At 37.2% G+C, this 25,248-nt stretch overlaps 1 protein-coding gene across 2 annotated transcripts in view; it reads left to right on the top strand.

The window, feature by feature from the left end:
• Positions 1 to 24,916, top strand: part of MYBPC1 (myosin binding protein C1) — a 73,743-nt gene extending 48,827 nt beyond the window's left edge. For both annotated transcript variants that reach the window (XM_005150450.2, XM_013129351.2), the window contains exons 16-31: positions 148 to 281; positions 819 to 975; positions 1,562 to 1,666; positions 2,310 to 2,498; positions 3,950 to 4,084; positions 4,158 to 4,234; positions 6,705 to 6,708; positions 7,545 to 7,613; positions 8,769 to 8,936; positions 9,401 to 9,489; positions 10,855 to 11,050; positions 11,819 to 11,958; positions 13,691 to 13,850; positions 15,199 to 15,335; positions 16,205 to 16,391; positions 24,816 to 24,916. In XM_005150450.2, the coding sequence (XP_005150507.1) occupies positions 148 to 281; positions 819 to 975; positions 1,562 to 1,666; positions 2,310 to 2,498; positions 3,950 to 4,084; positions 4,158 to 4,234; positions 6,705 to 6,708; positions 7,545 to 7,613; positions 8,769 to 8,936; positions 9,401 to 9,489; positions 10,855 to 11,050; positions 11,819 to 11,958; positions 13,691 to 13,850; positions 15,199 to 15,335; positions 16,205 to 16,391; positions 24,816 to 24,916 (2,048 nt within the window). The remainder of the gene's footprint in view (positions 1 to 147; positions 282 to 818; positions 976 to 1,561; positions 1,667 to 2,309; positions 2,499 to 3,949; positions 4,085 to 4,157; positions 4,235 to 6,704; positions 6,709 to 7,544; positions 7,614 to 8,768; positions 8,937 to 9,400; positions 9,490 to 10,854; positions 11,051 to 11,818; positions 11,959 to 13,690; positions 13,851 to 15,198; positions 15,336 to 16,204; positions 16,392 to 24,815) is intronic.
• Positions 24,917 to 25,248: the final 332 nt, after the last annotated feature.

The raw sequence follows: 25,248 nt of genomic DNA, 5'->3' as shown, positions 1-25,248 counted from the left end.
ATTTTCTTCCGCACAAAAAAATCGGTTGACTAAAAATACCAGGAAAATACATAGAGCATGTTTCTCTATGTTGCAGACCTTTGACAAATCAGTGAGCTCTCAGACTGGTGGTCACACAGCAAATTTGGACAATCTCTCCTTTTTCAGATCCTCCTAAACTCCACCTGGATGGTCTCGGGGAAAATAACACCGTGACAGTAGTGGCAGGAAGCAAATTAAGACTTGAGATCCCAATCACTGGAGAGCCAACTCCAAAAGTCGTGTGGAGTAGAGGAGACAAGGTACATTGTCATAATAGATGTTTCTTTAGCTTAACCAGGGGCCTTCTCCTTAAGAAAATAACCTTTGTCCTTGTGAAGACATTGCATTAATGGCAGAAAACAAGGAGGACATGCAAAAACTCTTCTCACTCAAAAATGTAGGGTAAGATGGATAAGTATTCAGTATTTTGGGGGTCTTTTTGAGGAAAGGCTGACATTAATGAAGGAAAAAATATGGGCTTGCTCAAAATAAATTGTAAAGGAGAGGGACATATGAGATGAAGGAGAAAACTAGTGAAAATCTACCAAACGGCTGCTTTTACAGTACATATTGCCCAGTTACCGTATTTTAAAGTTATTTATTTGTCCCTCAGTTATTATTTTAATTTTTGTGATCATTAGGTGGCTGAAATTTGGAGCTTTTAGAGTGTTTTTTTCTTACAAGTGTTTTAGGTTTTTTGATGGTGTCCTATGCTGCATTTGGATTTGGATTTTTGACTGTTTTGATTCTTCAATCCAGAAAATATAACTTTTCCCTCTGCTTCTTTTGATTCCTAGGGGATCACAGACAGTGGAAGAATACGGGCAGAAACATACCCAGACAGCAGCTGTCTGGTCATTGATGCAGCTGAGAGGGAAGATTCAGGTCCTTTCAGAATAACATTAAAGAATGAAGCTGGGGAAGACACAGCTCTAATCAACATTAAAGTGGTTGGTAAGTCCTGTGAAACAGTGCACTTGAGCCATGTCTTTTATCACAACCCTTTTTGATATATGCACCTCGGAGAATGCTACTTCTCTGCACTCCAACCAGAGACAGATTCTTCTTCTTCTTCTATTTGATGGGATTCTGTAAATGCTGTCCTCCCTAGCTACCAAATTGTAGATTCTCAGGAAACTTAAATTTCCCTGTTTGTCCCCATTTTCAGATGTGGAATTGAGGTGAAAGGATACTTTACTGAAGGACACAGGAGCTTAGCATGGGATTTAAGCAGGAGTTAATTATCACCCCCGCTGACATCTCATATTGCAGTAGCAGCTGCCTCAGGCTGTCCTTAACACTCTCCATCCTTCATGTGGCTGTGGGTTCTGTCTTATCACACTCTTAAGAGTCCTGAGTGTGCTGAAGAGATTTGCATTTATCTGTTCTTAACTACCTGACAGGATCCACAAAGACCTTCTTCCTCTCCTCATTAGGAACTTCTGCTGCACTTCAAAATCCATTCATTTTTTATTCAACCAATGCAAACGAATAAAAAAATATTTCATTAATTAATTAATATTTACTTTGTTTACAACAGATGTACCTGATCCTCCTCAGGCACCAAATGTGACTGAGGTGGGTGAAGACTGGTGTGTTATGACCTGGGAACCTCCGGCAAATGATGGTGGATCTCCCATCTTAGGTACATACTTTTTTCTTTTTGTGGTGATGTTCTAATACAGACAAAAGAAACATACCCCAGATAATGGACCCAATAAGATCAGCACTTAGCTCAGTCCCTGGAGAGTTGCAATTTGATTATCCAGTTGCAAGAATGTTCTACCCAATCTTCGACTTTACCATATACTTGTTTTTCGAATGGTTTGGGGTTTGTCGTTTTGCATGTTGTCACATTATCAATCCCCCTACTTGAAAGACAACCTTTTATACTACCAAACTTTGAACAGTTAATCTGTTTGAATGGTAGCAGGAATTTCAGAAACAATTTATTGAGAAAATTGTAGTATATGCTAATACACTGAACTGAGAGGAGAGTCAAAGAGACCCTGAGGCCAGCAGAATCAGGCCCTTTTCCATGTGAACTACATACAGTGGTGCTGTAAAGGAAGTCCAAAATAAGCTCATGCATGTCTGTGAAAGCCAAGCAAACAGATGAGCATCAGACAACTTGCAATGGATAAAACTTAACAATATACCATTCTAAGGCTAGAAGAGCATGTTGAGGTTTATCTGGAAAATAGGGCACTGGGCAGTCAAAAAATAGACCACTCACTACTGAGCTTTATGCCACCACTCACTAGAATAAAATTTTGTTTGGTCAATAGGATATTTCATTGAAAGGAAAAAGAAGCAAAGCTCCAGGTGGATGAGGTTGAATTTTGAACTGATAAAAGAAACAACTTTTGAGCCGAAGAAGATGATTGAAGGTGTTGCTTATGAGGTCCGTGTATTTGCTGTTAATGCAATAGGCACTTCCAAACCAAGTATGCCTTCAAAGTCCTTTGTTCCTTTGGGTAAGTAATCAAAAACATAGAAATAAATATACGTTTAGAAAGTTAACATTAATACATTATTACAGTAATCCAATTATATAACTGTAGTTCTTGTTGCACTTGTGTTGCTCAGGTCTTTATCAGGTTGCACCCAGCTTTATCAGGTGGTGCCAAAACTATACGTCTATCACTGAAGAATTTATATTCTTTTATAAACAAGAAACTAAGATGTATAGACAGAAAAAAGGTGAACTAAAATAAAGCAGTGACTTGCTGTAGGTGAGCCTGATATGATCAATACTATGGCCAATATGTTTTAAGGACCAAAACTAATAGTTCCATGTTTTTGTGCATCTATCCCAGGTTCCGCTTGAGACAATAGCATGAAGCTATTGCCAGTCAAACTGACAGTTCAGGGAACTGATAAAGATGATGGATTATAGTCTTTATTGTTTTGTGATTCTTTCTCCTCTGTAAGTTCCGTCAGGCACTGCCTTTTGGCCAAAACGGTCAGCAGAACCAATCAGAAGTCTGAAGATCACTCTCTGTAGGCTGTTCTGTATAAAATGAGACTTCTTTCATGTTTCGGTACTTGTTTTGCTGATACATAGTAGCTTACTATTTAAAATATACAAGCATTCACAAATAATTCATATATTTCTATTAAAAAAAACCCCACACATATGCAATCTATCATAAAGGTAGAAATCTATGGAAAAAATAAGCACATTTGCCCAATAATGCAATAAATCATATGATGAGATACATTTGAATAATTCCTAATTTCTCTCTCTGCCTCATGGATATCCATTAGCTGAAGTAGTGGCTTTTTTTCCCAGGAAAGTATCACATGTTTTCTATATCCTTTTTCTGACAATCCAGATTAAACTAGATCATATTTTATACTCTTCTACATGTCATCTTACTGCTTTATATTAATGTAATAGCTAGAGGGCCTTGTCATTCACCTAGTGACAAACTGATTTGGTGGCCTTTTCATATAAAGAAACAGATTTTCTAACTATTGTGATAACCACAAACCCTTGTAAAAGAAAGGTGTCTTGTTCTGTAGGCCAGCAAAGGTTACCGCCTTGCACAGCAGCACCCCCACAATGCACAGGAGAAGGAAGACAGTGGCTGTTATTGCTACAGCGTGCTCTCCTCTTGCCAGAAGACACCTGCAGTTGTACATTACTCACAACTTCTCTGCTCTACTTTCCACCACTCTCTCCTTTTCATTCCTCAGCCAGAGGAATTTGAATCTGGGTCAGGCTGTGAGAAGATATGGGATGAGATACCTGCTTCTTCTAGTTTGGTCCTAATTGGGAAAGACGTGGCAGGGGTGACTAGAAATGCCTCATAGGCAGGATTTAGCCTGTCACCTATGATGCTTAGAGGAATACACACCATAAATGTAAACCATTAACTGTAACACATTTTTCTGCCTTCTCCCCTCTGCCTGCTTGCTTCAGCTGTTACTAGCCCACCAACTCTGCTGGCAGTGGATGGAGTGACTGATACCTCAGTTACAATGAAATGGAGGCCACCAGACCACATTGGAGCAGCAGGGTTAGACGGCTATGTTGTAGAGTACTGCTTTGAAGGAAGTAAGTGACAATGACTGCGGTATGTTATTCACAGTGTAAGTAGGTGAGACTTTCTCCACTTTTTTCTCTACAGGTATTAGATGCTTTCAGTTTAAGGCAGAGACTGATCAGTCAGAAAACTCCAAGCAGCAGGTGTTTGCACAGGCTTTTGTTCAGTTTGTATTCCAGATCCCACACATTGATTGCAGTTCAACACATCTTACATTTGATCTGAAATACAAATCAAAAGCCATATTATCTATTGTAGTGTACCAAGTACTGTGTTAATAACTTTCCTTTTTGAGCTGAATGAAGTCAATGCAGTAAAGAGTGGATGGATGAATGGATAGGAAATGTGTGGTCCAAAATATGTGCAGCCTGGCTGGGTTTTAGAGACAGCCGATCCTCAGTGAGGTAATCCCTGTCCTGACATTATTATTAACTGGCTACTTCAAGTGCCAGTTCCCAATATTGAGGACAGACAGCCTCTTCAATAGCTGGCTGTAGAAGTTTCCTGGGCATGCACAGTTCATGTCTTGATTTTGAATTTCTCTAGTGTTTCAGTGTAGTTAGATTCAAGATCTTTATGTCCATCTAAGACATAAATCTGTACAAAAGAAAGATGTGAGAAAGGTGCAAGAGTGATGTAAAAGAATAAACTTACAAAGGAATACAGAAATCTTACACAAGGAATAAGGAATAGTGAAATATAATTTATATCTTACAACTAAGAGTCTTTGGTGATCAAGCAGCAGAAACTCAGTATTTTCCAGAAGATTTTCTTCTGAACTGGCATCAAATGAAGTCTATTTACAAAAATTAAAATCCACCAACACTTGGGTAAGTATCAAAGACCTTGAAGTGGTATTCACAATATCCAGTGTCTGTAGGCAAATGCTAATCAGTGGGACTCCAGCATTGTTGTATTTGGATAAATGAGACCCAGTTATCTTCAGCTCTGCTCGCTGTTCCTCTTGACTGCACTGTAAATCAAGTGATAAGTTGGACACCTTTCTTCATAAAGGCATTTATTTCAACAAAAGCTTTTCATGGCTGCAGTCCGCAGTCTGGAGACAAGAGGTTGAGAACAGAACTTGCTGTTCGCGCTGTGACGTGTTTCAAATTCAGACAATCCAGGAAAACAGTAGTTCACAAAAATGGTCAGATCCAACAGGAAGAGAGCTCCCTTGGCTCTCTCAGATGAGTGGGAGAGGGAGTGAAGAAGAACCACGGGCTTTTCTCAGGAGCACTCAGCATCTTGTAGTATTGAGCTGAATATCCGTAAGGAGCAGGAACAGACTGCAAGAAGCTCAGAGGTCTGGAGAAGATTACCTGAAGGCAGACAACAGCTGGAATGGTAGGAAAGGTTTTCCTTGTATACTGGGAGGGAGCTGTGGGAACAGCTCAGAATGAGTAAGCATGCAGTCTTACATCAAGATGCAGCATTCCAGTAATGCCTCCATTGGACGGGCAAGATGTATGGAAATATAAAGGGGGATGTCCATGTGAGGACCTCAGTGTACACTGTATGTTATGCTCTGTTTAACATTGATTGCTAGGATGGTGGGGGGAAAGCTAAAAGTGCTATAGATATACGCTAGTGAAAACTAGGGTTTTAGAGGAATCTTCCAACTCTGTCCTTTAAAGACTGTTACTCAGAAGATGATTGTATACTTTTTGAATGGAACAAATTCTTTACTCTCTTTTTTTTCAGATAGGTTTTAAACCTATGAAGATACAACAAAATGGCAGTGAAGTCTGTCATTTTATTGTTACCCACCTCAGTTAAAATACAATGGGTACAATGTATTTTACATAGCTTTCTGAGTGTTTATGTATATCTATATATGCCTCTTATATATGCATATACATCTATATATACAAAATTGACAATATTTATGTATATATGTTATGAAAATTGTTAGGAAGAAGCAAGCTTATTAGAAAATACCAATTAAGATGCTTTATTGGAACATACATCCTTTTCTTTGTGTTCAGTCCTGTTTTTCTTTCTTGCAATATCATAGTGCCTCTTTTTCTCAGTCCTTTCAGTGCCTGTTTTGCCTCAAACTAATTTCTTCTATAGTTTTTCATAACTCTCCTTAATTTCAAGGTACTTTTAATGGCTGTCTACATTCATTCTGTTGTTCTTTTCTTTTAGTTATCTGTTTGTAAACTCATTTGGTTTTACCTTCTCCATTCCTTTACCATTGTCACTGGAATAGTTTTAAAGAAGGCTTTTTTGAGGCTTCCTTATCATAGCAATCATTAGGAGAAATCACAAGCTGAAAATAGGAAGATAAAAAATATATGTATATATAACTATGATTTAGAAGAATCATGTACCATGAGCATTGGTTTGGCTTCACAAAAATTGATGTTTCCCTTTAGCCTGAACCTCATAACTTGATCAATATGGTGTACTGTTGGACTTCCAAAGGTAGCACCTTTGACAGCTCTGTGTGTATTACTGAACTGGAGTTTCATCATGTGTGTCTGGATTTTGCATTGTGTAGGTGTGAATAATGCAACCAGAGAACTCCCAAGGGCTAGTTTACAACACCTGACTTGAACCTCTTCCTGTGGTGATGTGTAGTAGACCAAATCTTGTTGACACTGGAGAAGTCAGTTCCAAGTAAAGTTCAGTTGGTACTTGTGTGAAATTTCAAAGGTAGCCTGAGGAGCTTGGCCATAGTTTTCCCTAAGACACTATGTTTATCTGCCTCTAAAGGGCCATTGTATCTGCAGATGATCTGTTTTCATAGCTAATAAATAAGCACTGGGAGACAGTTGACCGAGATCTTTGCCAGTGTTCCCACCCAGGACCATGCATAGATACTAGAATAGTATTTTTATTATCCTGAAAATTGTCAAGGGCAAGATTCCAGGAAATCCAGGGCAGTAAGAGCTTTGTCCAGGAAATAGCCTTACTGGTTATATCGTAGCTGTCATCATCCATGGTTTTAGCCTTCTTTACTTTTCTTTCTATGTTGCCTTAGTTCAATGTGTTCTCTTCCTCTGTTTCCCCAAGTTTTTTTTCCAAGACTTCCCTTCTTTCTATCTCTCTTACTCAGAACTGTTCTCTGAATTACTTTGCTCTTCTATGATGTGTTTTCTTCTCCTTCTCCCTTTTGTCCCATCATCATTTTTTTCCATTTCTCTCTTCCAAGTGTTCCTTTTGTCTTTTCCTTTTCATCTTTCCAGGGCTGTGATCAGGCCCAAAGGAAAAAAACTCAATTCAAACAACTTTATCTCCTCCTCTTCCTTTATCCTTTAGCTTTCCTGTGAGCATCACTCATAACTCTTCTTTGATCTAGATGCCTTCCTCCCATCTCTTTCCTCCCTGCAGTCTCCCTAAATACAGGACCTCTATATCTTAAAAGCCCAGCATCTATCTTTGCATACTTACTAACAGGAATTGCTAACCACTGACAAAATGCTCCATCTGTGTGAAAGTGGGTGTCTCTGATTAATTTTAAAGATGGATTCTCACAAGGTATATCGACAGATCTGTCTGAGGAATTGTTGGAGCCACCTTTTAACGTGGAAGGTAAAGTATTCAACAAAGGATATAAGTCTTCTTTAATGAAAGAAAAAAATCTCTTTATAGAAGTAAAGATAAATTTCTGAGTGGGAATATTTGGGGCAACAGCTTATAAAGAATTTGCTACAGTACATGTTACAAGGGGGGAGGGTGAGGTGCTTAGGAAACAGACATTGATTTCAATCCTCTTCTGTTAGAAGCTGAAAGAAGCAGCTTGAAGAAGAACTTAATTCCTAAAAGTAAGACTCAGAGTTAAGAAAATGTACCACAGTATTGCACTCTAAGTCTGCAGGACTCTCTAGTTTATAATAGTTCTCTTGTCTTCTGTGCTAATTTTATAATGCTGTCTCTACATAATTGTTATGTATTGGTACTGACTTGCTACTGATTCCAAATGTCAAGGTACCAGCAGTGATATAGCAATAGATGTTTGGAGGACAGGCTGGAAAAGAAAGTATTGATTGTAATTGAAGCTTTTCTGAAAGACTGAACTGCTATGATCACTCTATGTGATCTGCCTAGGGGTAGGATAAAAACAATCCAAGAATGCTGCGATAAAGTGAATAATTTGGACAGAGCACTCATTATTTAAATGCATTTTAAATTACTTTAAATGAGAACAGATGACATTTCATTGCAATTTGTAAATATTCTGTTTTTCTCTCATCCTTACACTCTCAGCAGTACTTTCAAGGATATTCAGTACTGGTTGAAATTAATTGTGGAACTCATTTCTCTCCGAGGAAACTGTTGCAGGAATGATGAGTGCTTTTGGAAATATACTCATGTCCCCTTTGTTTCTATCAGCTGAATTTAAAAACGAATCAGTTTTCTCTCTGGTATAATTAATTGATAAACACATTCTAAAAACATTTATTTATCTAAATATATAATCAGCAGAAACCCTTTAAGGTTTGAAACATTCTTCCTACATATGACAGTACATCAATATCATGTTATAGCATAATAATAAACACAAAATAGGAGTATTCATTGGAATATAATGGATATATATCATTTAAAATACAATAGATATCATAATAAAATATATATTTATATATGTATGTTACGGTTCTGTAATTTTCCTCATCTGTGCAGTGGATGCATTTATAATTTCCTATTCTTTCGATTCGTCCTCCCGTCCTCTTTTCCCTAAATTAGCTGATGAATGGATCGTGGCTAACCCGGAGCTGACAGACAAAACGAAATTTACTATCAATGGCCTGCCAACTGGCTCAAAAATCCTTGTGAGAGTAAAAGCTGTGAATGCTGCTGGTGAAAGTGAGCCTAGGTACCACCCACAGCCTATTTTAGTCAAGGAAGTGATAGGTAAGATCCTCCTGCCTACGCTCATCCACAAATACACTCTGTTTCCATACTTAGCTCTGTCTTTTTAAGGCTAATACTTGTTGGAAACTGATGATATGGCTTTACAGAGCCATCGTGTGCGGGGTAGGAATCATGAAACCATCTTTAAAGAAAAATCATAGCTCTGTCTGTTTATTTCTAATATTTTATTGCTCAGGCTTCCAAGGCTTTTTTTTTTTCCTACAAAACTTGAACTTGATGCTGCTTTTTTAAGTTGTGCTATGCTTCTCACCTATTCTGAGCACCACAGTACTTGTTGTTACAAAAACCGACAGTGTGCAACATTGTGGGATCAAGAGATCTAAGATACCTCACTCATTAGTCTCTTCTGGGAGTTGTAGGCCACAGACTCTTCTATTTGTAATGATGCCCACCTGTTAGAGCAAAAGATAAATGTCAATCACAAGCTCTTGTCTTTTTTTCAGAACCTCCAAAGATTCGTCTACCAAGACACTTAAAGCAAACCTATACTCGAAGAGTTGGAGAAACTGTGAATCTTGTTATTCCTTTCCAGGTAAGAACTCAAAACACTGGTGAGAAAACACTCTTTTTTTCTTATACTGCTGCTTTTTAATTTATTTCAAGTTAACTTTGATAGGCCAGTGAATTAAACTCAGCAGATGCGGAAGCACACTGAAGTACATCAGTGCTTGAAAGCTTTTATGCTGACATCCCAAAGAAACTATGTTAAGCCAATTAATTAATTGGGTAACTAGCTTAGACAGACTGATTTGTCATCTGTCATCCAGAGGACACTCACAGCAAATATTACATGTAAGCTAATTGCAAGTACATTGCAAAATGGTTACCCTGGCAGTAGTTAGATACAACATCAAGTGTGAGACTGTAGCATTTAATCATTTTCTGGTCATGAGAGAGGTAAAAGCAGGGGAAGAGTTGGCAGAGTTTCATTTCCTATAGAAACTGCAACTTTCAAATTCTCGAAAACACAGCTATAATATTACTATTTCTAAGGATATAGCACATTTTCCCACAGGATTGCGTTAACCTTCATCCCCATACATTTTAGAACATTGACTGCCTATCTATCTGCAGGGTCCTTATTCTTGTGAGTACAAGAATTACAGAATTCACTTCTATTTCATGGCTGCACACCTCAAGATACCGCATGAGCATAATCTGACTTCTACAAGGCTGTCAAAAGCCTAATAAAAGTTTGATCAGAAATAAACTGCAAGATACACTGTTCTTGAGAAATTAAAGGAATATTGTATGGTTATTCTCTAAGATAAGGCATTCAAAAAGGTATGGGTTTAAACTTTTTGGAGGCAAAAATTGTTTGCCTCTGAAGGCAAATTCCACAGTAAAGCAGGTGGAATTCACTCTGATGTAAGTACCTAAATTGGGCACAACTAGGCCCACAAAAAATGTCACACAAGAGATGTCAATCCAGCCTACCTAACAACTATTCCAACTGCTCTTTGCAATGAAGAAAAGAGTTTGGGATGCCTGGATGTTTGGCCCACTTCTTTTATCTTTCACTAGCAGTGTAGAGAATGTAGGCACTTCCAGAGGGTAAAATGCTTTGGTTCCCACTTTCTGCATTTTTCTCCTTTTTCTGTTAGAAAATTGGAAATTCATTGTCAAATTTATCCATAAAGTTAATTGTCCAATTTAGCTATAATATGAAAATATTTTCAGTCTCCTGAGGGGAAAAAAATGAAAAGGAAAGAAAGCTGCATTTTAGGTGAATTAATATAATTGCAACTCAAATGTTACATGATTCAAAAAATAATTCTCTGTTTCTTTCAGGATGTTTTTATTTCCTTTTTCAAAAAAATGGGAAATAAACCAATTTTTTCTTCACCCCCTTTTCTCTCCCAAAATCATATACAAATTTTTTCCTGGCTTCTTACAGGGAAGACCAAGGGCAAAAGTATCATGGGAGAAAAATGGTTCTCCAATTGACAAGAACCAAATCAACATCCGCAACACTGAAAATGACACCATCATCTTTATCCGAAAGGCAGAAAGGTGCCACTCTGGAGAATACGACATGAAAGTGGAAGTAGAGAACTTGGTGGACAAAGCTACGATAGATATTCAGATAGTTGGTAAGTTTTGAGAAACAGAAATAAACGCATGCCAGAGAAGTAGACTGCAGCCATCCCAAGGCCATAGGAAAACAGAGGAATCCCAAAGAACATCTTTCTTTACAGTGATAACTCTCCAAGTCCAATTACTTGGGTATTGATTAGTGACCTCTAACTAAACCTCCCTACACAATGGCTGGTGTTTGTTGGAACATGTCTGTCTCTTTTTTTTTTCCCGACTGTTATGCTTTTCATGTTCTTGTCTATTCAGGATGCAGGATTTTTCCCAATGCATGGTATCCATAGCCAGAAATGGTAGTATATTCATAGTAACATTGTCACACATAATGTGGAAGAAATCCTAAGTGTTGGAAGTACATGGAAGTAGGAAAGACAGACAAGAAAACACATCTACTTTCCATTTTTACCAATCTATTTCCTTGCATAATAGGCAAAACTGGTAGCACAGCCTTTATAATTGTCCAACTTTGCCTTTTAGGAATGCGTCTTCCACTGGTTTTAATTTTTCCAAAATATCATGTTCCTACACAATAAAAGAGCATGTGCCCATTATAAACTGTGCTCTCAAAGTGGTCAAGTTTTCCATAATCCTGACATATCCTACCTTTGAAAAGTTTTCTTTTGCAGCCTCAGCTTTCTTTTGACATCGGTTTTGGCATATCTGTGTTTGAAGAGATAGAGAAATCAAACTAAGTGGAAGACACGTAGGAAAGAGACAGATAGGGAAAGCAAAAGTAGGAAATGTCAGCTGCTGTATTTTCCTTACAGATCGGCCAGGCCCACCAGAGATTGTAACTATTGATGATGTCTGGGGAGAGAATGTAAATTTGTCATGGAAGCCACCGAAAGACGATGGCAATGCTGCCATTACTGGCTACACTATTCAAAAAGCAGATAAGAAGAGTATGGTAAGCAATAAGGAGTTGTTTAAAAGGCACTCATAAATTCTCCCTTTTAAAAATAAGAACCTTGCATGCCTAAAATGATGTAGGTGGACAAAGCATTGATTAGTCAATGTTCAGAGAATCTGCAAGGCATCTCTAAAAATCCTAAAATAGTCTTGTTCACTGTACCTAAATCCTAGAAATGGGAGTTTTCAGGTGATGGCAAAAAAGAGGATTAAAAAGGAAAGAGGTGGATTCAAGGGAAGTAATTCTGGTTTGTTTTTTTTTCTTTTTTCCTTTTTCTCAGTAGAGAAAATGAAAGCCCAAAATATTAATTCTGAAGTCAATAGGTTGCTACTAGAATCAAAACACAGTTCTGGGTTTTTTTTAAACTTGTAATGTCATATTATGTAACTCATTGACACTCTTTGCTACCCATGGCAAAATGGTATATATAAAATTCATAAACTCCTTTGAAATTTACAAATGAAAAACACAATATAGAGAAGTTCATTATTTTCATCAAACTAACCGTAATTTTACAGTTCCTTAACACAGTAGTTAGATTCCTACGTTTAATACTTACTGCAAATTTAAACACGGAATATTTAGGACAATATTTTGGAAGCTGCCTTACCTAAAGGAATCTTTTTACCACATGCACATCCCTTTAATGCATCGATCTGCTTCATGGTCTGATCAATTTATTCTTTTTATGTCACTATTTCCCTTCTCACCCTTTATTTTTTGTTTCTCTTCTGACTGCAAGAAGACATGTTCTCTGTACAATGTCCAGAACAATGACGTCCCTTGTCTCTAAATTACTGTGTTAAGGAGAAAACCACAACAGCAGTGTCAATGGTTCAGTGTGTCATGGAGCATTCTGGTCATAGTTTCTCCACATTCTTTGTGGTGGTGAATTTTGCAATTCTGGCACAGTTGGTCTTCTACGGAAAACCGTTTTCCCAAAGGGTACTTTGGCTCTTAAAGATGACCAAGTATCAACACACACTGTGGCATGGGGAACTCAGCACAGGTTCATCTTTAGGAAAGCAAGAAAACTGTATCAAACATAGTAAAGCAAAGCAAAAAACGCTGCTGTGGTCATATTGCACTTTATATGAATTCCATTTTTAGCATTAACTTCTTTCATCTCTCTTTGTTATTTAGGTATTGTGTAGTAGCATAGAATTCACATGTCCTGTTTACTGCTGCAAGACTAAAGCACTAAAACCCATCTCCCCATCTGAGCCTTTAAATATCAGAGGACCACATGCATAAAATTACATTTCTCACGAATATGCAACCTGTGGAACAGGGGGCAGATTGATGCATTGGTCTCTTGTGAGTACATGTTACAGCAGATGAGTACATGCTACTACTTTTCTGCTCCAGCTTGCAGTTTTCTTATCTGCAGCTGTACCTTCTGCCAGCAGCACAGGCTAAGAATGAATGAGCCTGCCTTGTCTCATGTAGTACAACCTTTGTATTACTGAATTTCCTAAAACAGGCCCTCCCAGCTAACAGCATGCAACAATCCAGTAGATGGTACTTTCCATTCAGCCTTTACTGCTCAGCAGTGAATGTCATATTGTCATTATCACTCATTTCATTAATTATTCCTAGCTTCACTATTCTAGTATTCACTAACATTCCCAAAGAAAAATCTCACTTGATGATTCTACCAGACAGCAGTTAATGGCTTAGAGATGCAGGACACTGGGGAAAGCTTACTCTCTGGTTTTGTATCCTTCAGGAATGGTTCACAGTAATGGAGCACTACCACCGCACCAGTGCCACCATTAATGAGCTCATCATAGGAAATGAGTACTACTTCCGTGTCTTCGCTGAGAACATGTGTGGCCTCAGTGAGGATGCAACAATGACCAAAGAGAGCGCTTTGATTGCAAAGGATGGTTAGCTATTTATCCATTCCTTATCAAAAGGGAAGGGGTGTGTTTAGAGGCTGGAAGGTGATTAGAGGTAAAACTCATATCCCTAAGTCACTCTGATGCACTCCTAGTCCCAAGCCCATGTACAAGTAACAGTCTGGCATTTCGTATTAGGATTTCTTGCTTTGTCACATAGCTTATAGTTGGAGTTTCTTTTAATCAAGAGTGGGACATTTTTCCCATGTTCTGACATTTTCTATAATCCTGGATATCAGACTTGTGTCACCTCTGGCAGATCTAAGTCAACAAGAGCTGGAAGAGGAGTAAAGCAGCTGTTCTGTTAGAACTGATGTGTCACTGCCTCCCAGTCAAGACTTGACATCAGCCATTGCAAGTGCTCCTGTCCATTTCAGGCAGGATCCAACAGATAAGCATAACCCCTGCTTCACATCTCTTTCAGGTGGAACTGGAGAGATTCTAAGTCTGCTGTCAGAAACCCTGACATTTCAGAAACTGTTTGATATGGTACTGTAAACTTTAAATAAATAAACCAGAAAATATCTGCCCCTTTAAGGAAAGGAAATTCTACAAACAGGTGGTTAAAGAAAATCAAACCAGATCACCTGAATTTGTCTGAAAGGAAAGAATACATGACTGCCATGATGCAGAAGACAGACAACTTGTATAACCCACCCTAAGCTGCACTCAAGTCAGTATGAGAGCTTGGATCAGGTTTCAGTGAACAAAAATATTTAACGATACCTACGCACAGGAATAGATCTCAGTCTGTCCAGCTGTTTTAAATGCCAGCTTCATTTGTGGGTGCAAGTGATTTGTTGGTTGCAGAACAGGGATAAAGTGGTGGTAAGAAACAAGATTTAACTACCATGTCTTCCTTGTACAAAAACTACATCCATTCAGGTATCTGTATTGTTAGTGCACTGTATGAAGCAGAAAGAAAATAGATTTTCAGATACAGTGTTAGTTTGTAATCAGAGCAAACTGTGAAAATTGGCAATAGAGTGAACAAGGCTTGACAAGATAGGCATCCCGCAGTATGTCAGTCAGGATTTATCCTGTTTTGTAACATGCAGGGCACACAGGCAAATACACAGAATATATATTCATTATTTTATGTACCACCTACTCAGGAAACAAAAGAGAGGCTCTCAGACATCTATACTACAGCATGACCAAGGGCTATAGTTGCTTCACAGGCCTACCTCCAGCCTCCCTACAAGTGCAATTATCAGAGTCACATAGGTACCTAAAGCAGTGCAGATCAGAATTGACTCTACAGCTGTTTAAGATGGATGGGTATTTAGCTACATGGTGACACTCTTTTTATAAATGTTTTATTTTCATTTCATAGGTAAAGTCTACAAATACCCAGTTTACGACGATTTTGACTTCACTGAACGACCAATGTTTACTCAGCCTCTTGTCAACACATTTGCTGTAGCTGGTTACAACGCTACTTTGAACTGCAGTGTTCGGGGCAACCCCAAGGTAGAGCATCACTCGTAACAGTATCAGTTAAAACACAAGAGAGTTTAACTTGATAATAAATTCTGTAACACCATTTTTACTATTTGTCTCACTCAAAAGCCAGGCTGAAGACAAAAAGAGTGGTGTGGGCTCTAAAGAATACAAAAAAGGTTCTACTTCTCTGTGTTACAGGCATTATAAGAGTTACTAAATCCACAGATAATTCAGTGAAAGTGTAGAACCTCAGCAAAACGCTGAGCTATACTGGGACCAGCACTGACAACAGAGGTACAGTTAATGTATCAGTAAAGGTTGTGACCAAAACAAAGCCATAATTATTCTATAAAAAGCTAATTAAGTAAGCACATCGCAAGAATATTCTGGGGACTGTGCTGGCTCTCAGATGCACTACTCAGTGCATCTTCCATATTCTTCTGAGTTGTGTCTTTTTGTGATCTATTTTCTGTTGTGAGAAACTGAACTGACCTAGCAAAATGAGAATTCAAGAGTTTTTAAGAACATTTGCTGCTCACTCTTTACCTTCAGTTTCTGTCCACAGATTACTGTGGAAAAAAAATGTTTTTCTTATTGACTAAGAGTAATTAGAGGCAAAAAACTATTGCTTAGATGTTTGCTTCCATTGGCAGCATCTCTTACATTGATAACAGACTTACATTTATGACTTTATGGAATGGGAGCTACATTTGAAAAACCATGCTTAAAACCAGATGCATGATGCAGCCCATGTTAAGAATTACAGTTTCTTTTCTATCACTACTTTCACCTAATTTTTTATCCTTTCTGAATTACTCAACTTTTACCACAAAAAGTGGTAAAATATTCTAGTTCATAAGTTTGTGCATGTGGGTTTTCTTGTGTTTTTACCACAGCCCAAAATAACCTGGCTGAAAAATAAAGTCATTATAATGAATGACCCAAGGTACCGAATGTTCAGCAACCAAGGTGTCTGTACCTTGGAGATCCGCAAACCCAGTCCCTATGACGGAGGTACTTACACCTGCCGAGCAGCCAATACACTTGGAGAAGCAGAAGTTGAGTGCAAACTGGAAGTAAAAGGTAAGGGGTTTAAAACATTGCAAATGACCTCTTTGTCTGAATGTCTGAACACTATTTACATAGGAGTGGACAGTATGCAAGACAAATGCAAAAGGGAGTTCAAACAACTTTTTAAACTTTCCTGGTTGAAAATCATAACATGGTTAGGACAAAATAAACTATATTGGTTGTTCTGTTCTCTTTCGGAGGACCGACATACTGTGCTTATACTATATGATCTTTCCCCTCCTTCCCCCCATGCTAATTCACATCTTCAGTGACTGCAAGGACTTTTTCACAAGTGACAAAATGGTCACTCTCAGAGCTATGCCACTTACCTGAGAACCTCTAATAAGACTCAGCCATAGGGTTCTTCAGGAAAACATTAAGAAAATCATCTTGGATAACAAACAGATCTCTGAAGGAAATAGCAAGGGGAAAAGGAGAGAAGGAAGAAATATTAGCTCAGGGCAGACATTCTCTACATTAAAATTATTTATTGAACAAACCAAACATTTGCTTCCAAGGAACTTTGCTAGCAAAAGGATGTAGTAAAAAGCACTGCTGTTCTCAAAGACACAAGCTAGTTGCTATAATTGCTTCATGTGTTTTAAGAACAAAGTATTCAAAACTGGATTTTGCAAGATAAGTTAGCCTTCTACAACTGAAGACATATCGTTATTTTTATTAGTTGATAAATTTTATGAGTTCCAGATAGTTTAGCATTGACTGGAATATCATGAATGGCAATAGGATTTGGATTGGACTACTAATGAATAATCTCAGGACCGTATGTTTCTACTTCCTAGGAAAAGATGGGGTCATATTTAGCTGGACTAACTCTCACCAAAGGCTTTAGTTTCAACTGCAGAATAAGCTAAGTATTTCTGTGAAAAAAAAATAGTACGAAGTTATAAGTAAGCAAAACTGCCTAAAGCCAGCTGACAAGAAGGGTCTAACTTGGGAATTTAAGCTAGCTGAATATGGCCCTAATTATACTATTGCCATCATGATAGTCTATAATGAAAGCCATAATAGTTAATATCCTTATGGATTGTACTTTTTAGTTAGGATTTCAGTTTTCATTTTCTGTATTTTTTTATGTATCTTGTCCCACAGCGCAAATCTGGTAGCAGAAAGCCACTGCAATAAATGTTTTGTTTATGGAGTTGAACTTTTAACTGATGTAAAATGACAATATTCATGTTTCTTAATTTTCATGATTGCTTTTTAAGATACTGTGTTTAAAAGGTGATATACTCATCCTGAATATATGATTGTTTTCCTTAATCACAAGCAAACTTGCTATTTCACAACATAACAGAAGACCTCATCATGTGAGAAGGTTGCTTCATATTTTTTATACTCAAAGGCCGTTAGTTTGCTATTTCATTTAACTCCCTAAGTCCCCAAGTGCTAAAGTTCTTATGCACATTTACACTCACCTGTAGCTTTTGACCTTCAGCACTTTGCTTGTAGTACAACCAAATACTACATTTTAAATACAAGAAGATGTTTATTTCTGTCTTTTGTTTTACAAAGAATTTTTTTAATGTAAAGTGCAGAGTAATGTGAAATATTTTTAAGATAAGAAATAATTTAACCAATATCTCCCCATTTTAGGAAATAAAAACTCAAAAAGTTGTCATGGATTACATGCTATTCTTCAGTAATTCTTTTTCCAGCTGTTGTGAAATACGGATGCTCTATTGATATGAGAACTTTTTTTCACTGAATATGAGGACTGGTTTTGAAGCATAATATACAAACATGATGTCTTCATTCAGGCTCTCTTTCAATATGCAGCCATTTCCAATAAATTGTTCACCAGCAGTGGGAGCTACTCTGTATTAGAGTTTTAAGAGAGAAGTGTGAAGAGATTTTATTGCCTTTGACCACTGCTGGTGAGGAATCTTATTTTTTAAGTTATAGACATTTATGGATTGGTATCTGAAATAGGTTGCTAATGCTTAGATCCTTTTCTAGTTAATCAGAATCAATATATAGAGGGAAAAAAAAGGCTACAGTTCTGTTCAGTAAAGTGTACAACTGAGATTATGTCCTCAGTGATTTTTGCTCACAAATGTTTATTTAACTTTCATAGGTCCAGTTTTCTGAGTAGTATTTTGAAATACAGAGTAAATAATGCACTGTATTCACAGGCTGCCAGACCCAGGTCACAGCTGATTCTTTCCATAATGGCTTCATTAAAGATTAAAACAGAAAAGTTATGTCTGGCAACCAATCAGCAAACATTTCATGTAGACAACAGTCAGAAGAGTGAAGCACTAGAGCAGATTTCCTGCAGAGGCTGCTGCAAAGCTTTTGGTACCAAAAGGCTTTAAAAGCAGTTTAGAAGAACGGCAGCAGTACAATTTGTTAGGGTTATGATATGTACTAAGTGACATCTCCAGATTGCTTCCAGATCTGTGAGTCTGAGAGGCTGACTTAATTCTTAATGCTGTTGAGTTATGCTAGCACCTCAGTGAGTTTCAAGTATACCCCTGATCATTCATCCCACAGGAAACCTTGGATCGATGCATGGCCTTTGCATCATGTCCTGAAGGCTGTATTAATCATCCTATCAGCTGGTCACATCATGTCCTACAGTCTCAATTCCCCTGGCACCTTGGGGTTGCAGTTGAGCGTATCTTTGCTACAATGAGAATGAGGCTGTAAGAATTACTTCCTTCTGACAAGATTTAGTTCATCCTCACTTTAAAAACCTCTCACACCCACTAACTGCTTGTAACATAGATATTTATAGACTCAAAAAGCCTCTTTTTTCTCAAAGAACATAACATTTAAGAAATCAGCTGGAAAAAAACAAATACTATGTCAGACATTTTGCTCAGAGCAGTGTTTTTGTTTTGCATCCCATCTGGAAGAAGTCCTGAAAAATGCAGGCTGTTAGAATCCCACCTAGGCTATGTGTTAGACAGCTTCATTAACCTAAACCCCACCTCCCCCAGTTAATGGTTGGTTTATGAACCTCATTTCCTATCTACCATCACGTGGTGCAGTCCTCCCCCATCCCATCAAGTCTGGTATTGTTTGGGCTGTGAGCGGTCACCCCTTCAGAGATACTTCATCCTGCTAGGTTTAGCTGTTATTTTAGGCTCCTTTTTCAAGACTGCTTAGACCAGTTATTTGTAAGGCTTAGACACAGGACAGCTGTTGTAAGGGTTCAGCACTGATACTCAACATGACTGGCAGTTCAACCGATGAATTCAAATGGAATAGGATTAAGTGAATACAGCAGCTGTAGCTTGGCAAACCAGGGTAGGCTCAGGGTTTGCTATATGATACAGACAAATGCAAATGAGCATTAAACAGCCAGAGCATAAAACCATAATTACATCTTATTTTACTATTCTATTGACTGAAGTGTTGAATTACCATTTTCTTAAATTTGCCAGCCTGTTTGTTCATTTAGGAGGGCTCCTCGGATGACTGCTCATCACACTGACACAGAGTAAAGACTTACGGATTTCTGACTCGCTGGAAATGGATTGCAGTGTGTTTGTGTGTGTGTTTATAGCACATATATAACTTTGACCTGGTTCAGCTTTATTCCAGCAAGTAACAATCGAGGTCTGGATTCATAAAATTCTGAGATACAGTTGAATGTTGCCTGAATAAGAGCAATGGGCTCAAGGCTATGCTACCTATCTGTTGAACATACTAGCTACAGTGCTATTAATAATACAGATCTCTGAATATTAAATCACCCTATTATTACAGATCTTTGGATAGTAAGCCATGCTAAAGAGCTTTATGTCATGCAACAGTATAGATTGTAGTGACTTTGAGTTATGTTGGCTAGAATTTCTTCTACCCCTCTATTATTACTGAGGTACTGGAGATATAAAATTTTATATATATAAAGCTATTTGCTTACATTATTTTAGGTGTAAAATTAAAGCCCCTAGTTGTTACTATATTTAAGACTTACTTCCTGAAAAGTTTTTAGTGATAATTATGAGCACAATAGTAAAGACTATAAAATTTCATTTTGTCCTCAAAAAAGGTTTAGCTTGTACTGATGTTATTTCAGACAGCAGTAGTTTGTGTTTTAAGTTTTGCTGAGTGAACTTAAAGGTGGCAGTTCTATAAGCTGTTCCATACAATTGCACATACAATGGCTTTTATTGTAAATATAAGTGTGCTGTAAGAAGTCAGGTAATAGTCCTTACAGAAAATAATAACTACCTCACATATCTTGGAAGATGACGCATACACAGAATCTCATTATAAATGTTTTGTATTCATCTTACTACAGAAAACATTGTATATAAATTTTAAATTTGTTGAGATGGATTGTGAAATATGGCTGTAAATCTCTTATTGCAAGCAGTAAGGAACTGATTCCTTGTCAGCTTCCCTGAGGTCAATGAAAAGGTTCAGATAGAGCACCATACTTCTTTTAGCATGAAACAAATGGGTTTCAAGAATGTTTATCTTACGAGCAAAATGAAGGTTGGTGGTCATTCTAATAGGTTGATGGTAGAAAATATGCTGTATGAGAAATGTTTTAAAAAGGTGTAAAAATCAACTGGGAAAAAATGTCAAATGCGAATAAATACCACTGTAAATATTCTAATTCTGCAGTGATATATCAAGGAGTAATTAACCCAGGAGAACCGTTCTTCTTGGCGGGGAATAATCAGGTTTATAATAAGCATACTCCTCTGGGTATTCCATTTCATTCCCTTCCTCTCTTTCCACATGCAAACCCATTTTCTGCATGCAAAGTGTGTATTTATTTGCTTTTTTTAGATTAAACTAGCTAGCGTCTCATGGCATACAACGTATGTCACATGAGCAAAGAAGGCCAAATTAATCAAGAATATGGGTTTTTAACATCAGAGTTACAAAGGGTTTAGACATAGTTCTGCTATGCCATTGGGCATACAACTACCTGTTACCTATCAATTTATTTCATTACTGTGATGACCTTTGACCAAAACCTTTACATCTTTCCAGGAGACAGAAATTTGCATTTCAAAAAACCCAGCTCTCACATAGTTTGTAGAATTATTGAAAGAGCATAAGTATCATAGTAATATTTTGTGCTTAAAAGGCATTGCTTATTACAGATTAGTCTTTGGTTACAAGTTAGTTCTCAGAATTACAGCCCATACCTAAGCTTAACCTACAAAATCTAAGGATGAAATCTTGATACAAATTAAATCAGTGAAAACTTTCTAGTTACAAAGATATAATTTTACTTCATTTCCTCTAGAACTTATTTTAAATTCAGGTTCTGTAGTGTTCAGGGAATTTGGCTCTTTCTATAGAAAGGTGTTTGCTTGTAACCTTGCCCAACTCTAGAATATTGACAGCGCAATTTTAAAATGATGGAAGTGCCCAGAAGCTAGTCTGCAGTATATGATGCTTCCAAATTTACTATTTCAAAACAAAAACATGTTAAGAAGTCAGACTACCTCTACTTTTTGAAGTATTAAGGGTTTTTTTCTTAAAAGGCTACAATAGCTGCAGTTGAGTGCCTTTCCATACATACACAAATATAAATATATATATTTATGGGTGTTTATTATACAGTCAAAATGTTTAATTAAAGGTAAGGGCTTCTATAGAGTAAAAAGCATGCTTTAGGTAATGTATATGTGGATATATGGCAAAGTGCATACTATAGTACACAGGTATGTAATTAGTCTGTACTTGATTATTTTGCCTTATGGAGTTTCAACATATATATATATGCTTCAGTGTTATGTGTGTGCTTTTTTTTCCCTGGTGGAAAATACTATATATATATATGTGTTAGCTTCTTTGAAGCTACGTTTGGAAACATTTATCTTAAATGTTAGTTGCATAATTTGGTTCCAATCTATACTTTAGACTAATTACAAGATTCATAGTTACTTGTAGATATTAATATAGCCTTTACATATTAATGATCATTTTGAAGTGGAACTGGTTCCCTACCTTTTACTCTTCATGTGTTTCTATTTATACATACTTTACATGACTAAGGATTAAAACATCATCTTGACATAATCGTAAGCATAATTTCACTCAACATTTTCTCTCTACTTTTGTGTTTGCTGTTAAATTGTTACTTCTCTTTCTCTCTTTCCCTTAGTTACACAATAAGGATTTTTGAATGTATATTGGCATCTAAGGTAAGCTTTCATATGGTTCTTGCATATGAAGCTTATGACTATGTGTCATACAATGTCTGCCTAGTATGGCATGATTTTCATTATTTCACTTAATGAAAATTTTTTCATAATGAGTAGCACGACAGTTTTAATGCACAGAAATCCAGATTTTTATGAAAATTGCTTGCTATGGTAATTCCTAATTAGTACATCTCACTACCTTCTAATAGTGCACATTTCAGCAGAATTTAACAATGCATGAGTTAGCATGATTAGTTAGCATGAATAAAATCCAAGTAATGAACCAGCATTTTTCATTTACAGCTATTCTCACATAGGAATATACCTCTACATAACTGAAATATTTATTCCACAGTTAATTTCATTTAAAAATGAATGATTCTCATCACAATTGCACTACATGAGTTGAAAAGAATGCCAAAAAGCATGCTTCCTTTTTTTTGTCTGTATTGTGCATCTACCTACAGTCAGGAGTGAACAGTTCTGCAACAATGATGGTGTTACATGAGATAGCACAGTCTCATAATCAATAGCAACTAATAGCACTTTAATTGGATAATCCTTGTGTTAATAAAGGTTATAAATTCCTAAAATCTGTACTCAGGATAAACACTGTATGTAAGTATCAGCTCAGGTGCCCAGAGCTGAAGCATTCAGAGACGGTGATATCTTCATCCTTCCAATGTGCTTTTGCTTTAAAGCTTTTGGTGTGTTCCAGAAAAGGCTCAGAAGGTAAGTGCAGTTATCAGCAGGTGGTTTTGCAATTTGCGGAACTGAATATTCATGCAGATTTGTAAGAGGAACAGTATTGGTACGTAGCTTTCTTACAACAAATGCCATCCTTCACCTTGAGACAGGGTACAATCTAATGTTTTTTAGCAAAATATTTATCTTTTTCCCACTGTTCCTTCCAAATGACATTTTAGTTCAGTGAAATTTTCCAGTTACATGAAATTTTACTCCTAATTTGGATTATTTTCACTCAATTAATGCTTCTGTGTCACTGGCATCTGGGGTGCCCTGCCTGGTCTATTAGACACTACATACATGTTTTTTTTCTGGGCATTGAAAGAAATATGTTGCCTTGGACAAAAAATATTAAATGCTCTTCAAAATTTTTTGCCTTGTCCTTTTTTCTAGAATGCCAAAGAAAACATTGAGCATTCCAATGGCTTTCTTATAAGCCTAGGTTTCTATTATAGCAGCAATTCAGAATAGGGTTCATTCAGTTTTTTACTCAATGTGGCTGAGCCACAGCCATAAAGTACATAGGCCTAAAAAGCTGGGAACAGTACTTCTGATACATGTTCAGTGAATATTGGCTCCAACCATAACTGAACTGAAAAGTGGGAGGAAAAAGAAGTTTAGTTTCACATAGAAAGGAAAAGAAGTTTTGGCAGGGCTGGAAGAAACACTGAGTACAAAATGTCCCTATCTGTCATCAGGGCTTGTGAGCCAGGATACGCACTCCTCCCGCTAAGGAAGATAGTGGCCACAAACATGAAATAAGTAAGTCTCCCCTAAGGATCAGTGCAGGACTTACCTACAGCTTTGAGATCACAATAGCTTCAAGCCCTTGGAAAAGTCAGGAAGAAATTGCTTTCAGGAAGTAAGCACCTGGATCCAAGGAGATGATGTGTGGTCTACTTTTTATTCAAAAGTGAATCCAAAATCTTTCTTCAGAATTCCCCAACAGATGAAAGTTTCAACTTGCATCACTTCTTTCTGGAGTCCAAAGATACCAATATCCAAAATCCTGGCTTTATTTCATTAAATTATTTCACATATATCATCCCACCTGTTATTTTCAAGCAATGTGGTAAATATTTTGCTAGATACTTATAAACCATTATAATACCCAACACTAAAATAATTTGAATGTCTGCATGTTTTCACAACTCATCATAGTCAGGTGTTTTTTCTATATTGTTCCCCCTGGGCTGACTTCCGTCTCTCACTGTACTCCACCCAGCCTGATGGAAGTCCAGGAGGGTTATTTGAGGTAAAGCTTATCACAGACTATTGCATGGAGGAGAGATAAATGACTGAATATATGACATCCTAGAAATGAAATTCATCATGTGCAAGGAGACAGGAAAGTTCTCTATAGTGCACAGGTTAAATAATGGTTAATTCTTGCGCTGAACTTTTGAACAGGGATTAATTTTATCACATCATACAATGAAGTATGCAATAGGGACTGTCTAAATCTTTGTAGCTTACACCAGAAAATAAAGGTACAAACTGTCGCCCCAGGGAGCTTCAACCTGAAGAGTGTCTTATTCCTTGTTTGTAGGTGGGCTTTCATTCTTCAGACTCCTGATGGATGGCGTGCCTCCCCATATCATTGATTCATACATGCGTGAAGTACAGGCAGACAAAACTGAGGGGAAGTGAGAGTCCGTCCGCAGTGTTTCCCCCCACTGCACTGGAAATTGGTAGCAGAATTACAGCATTTTAGTTCTTGCAATGACAGAACAAATGTGTGGTTGGGGAATTTCTTCTTTTTTTTTCTCTTTATGTTTTGTTTTGTTTCTTATTTGTTTTCATTTTCCCTATCTGCTCTTACTGAAAAGGAAAAATACGCATGGATTGCTTTGAGTTGAATTGAAATGAACTGAAGACAACAAATGTTTTGTAACGTTCAGCTTTATTTTCTGTTTGATACTGTGTTCTGTTTTTTAACGAAGAAAGAGGAGAAGCTGTGTAATAAACCTGAGGAGGCAGTT

Source organism: Melopsittacus undulatus, chromosome 5, assembly GCF_012275295.1.
Source record: "Melopsittacus undulatus isolate bMelUnd1 chromosome 5, bMelUnd1.mat.Z, whole genome shotgun sequence".
In the NCBI taxonomy this organism is placed as follows: domain Eukaryota; kingdom Metazoa; phylum Chordata; class Aves; order Psittaciformes; family Psittaculidae; genus Melopsittacus; species Melopsittacus undulatus.
The sequence above is the reverse complement of the archived record's forward strand: the minus strand, read 5'-3'. Positions and strand labels throughout refer to the sequence as shown.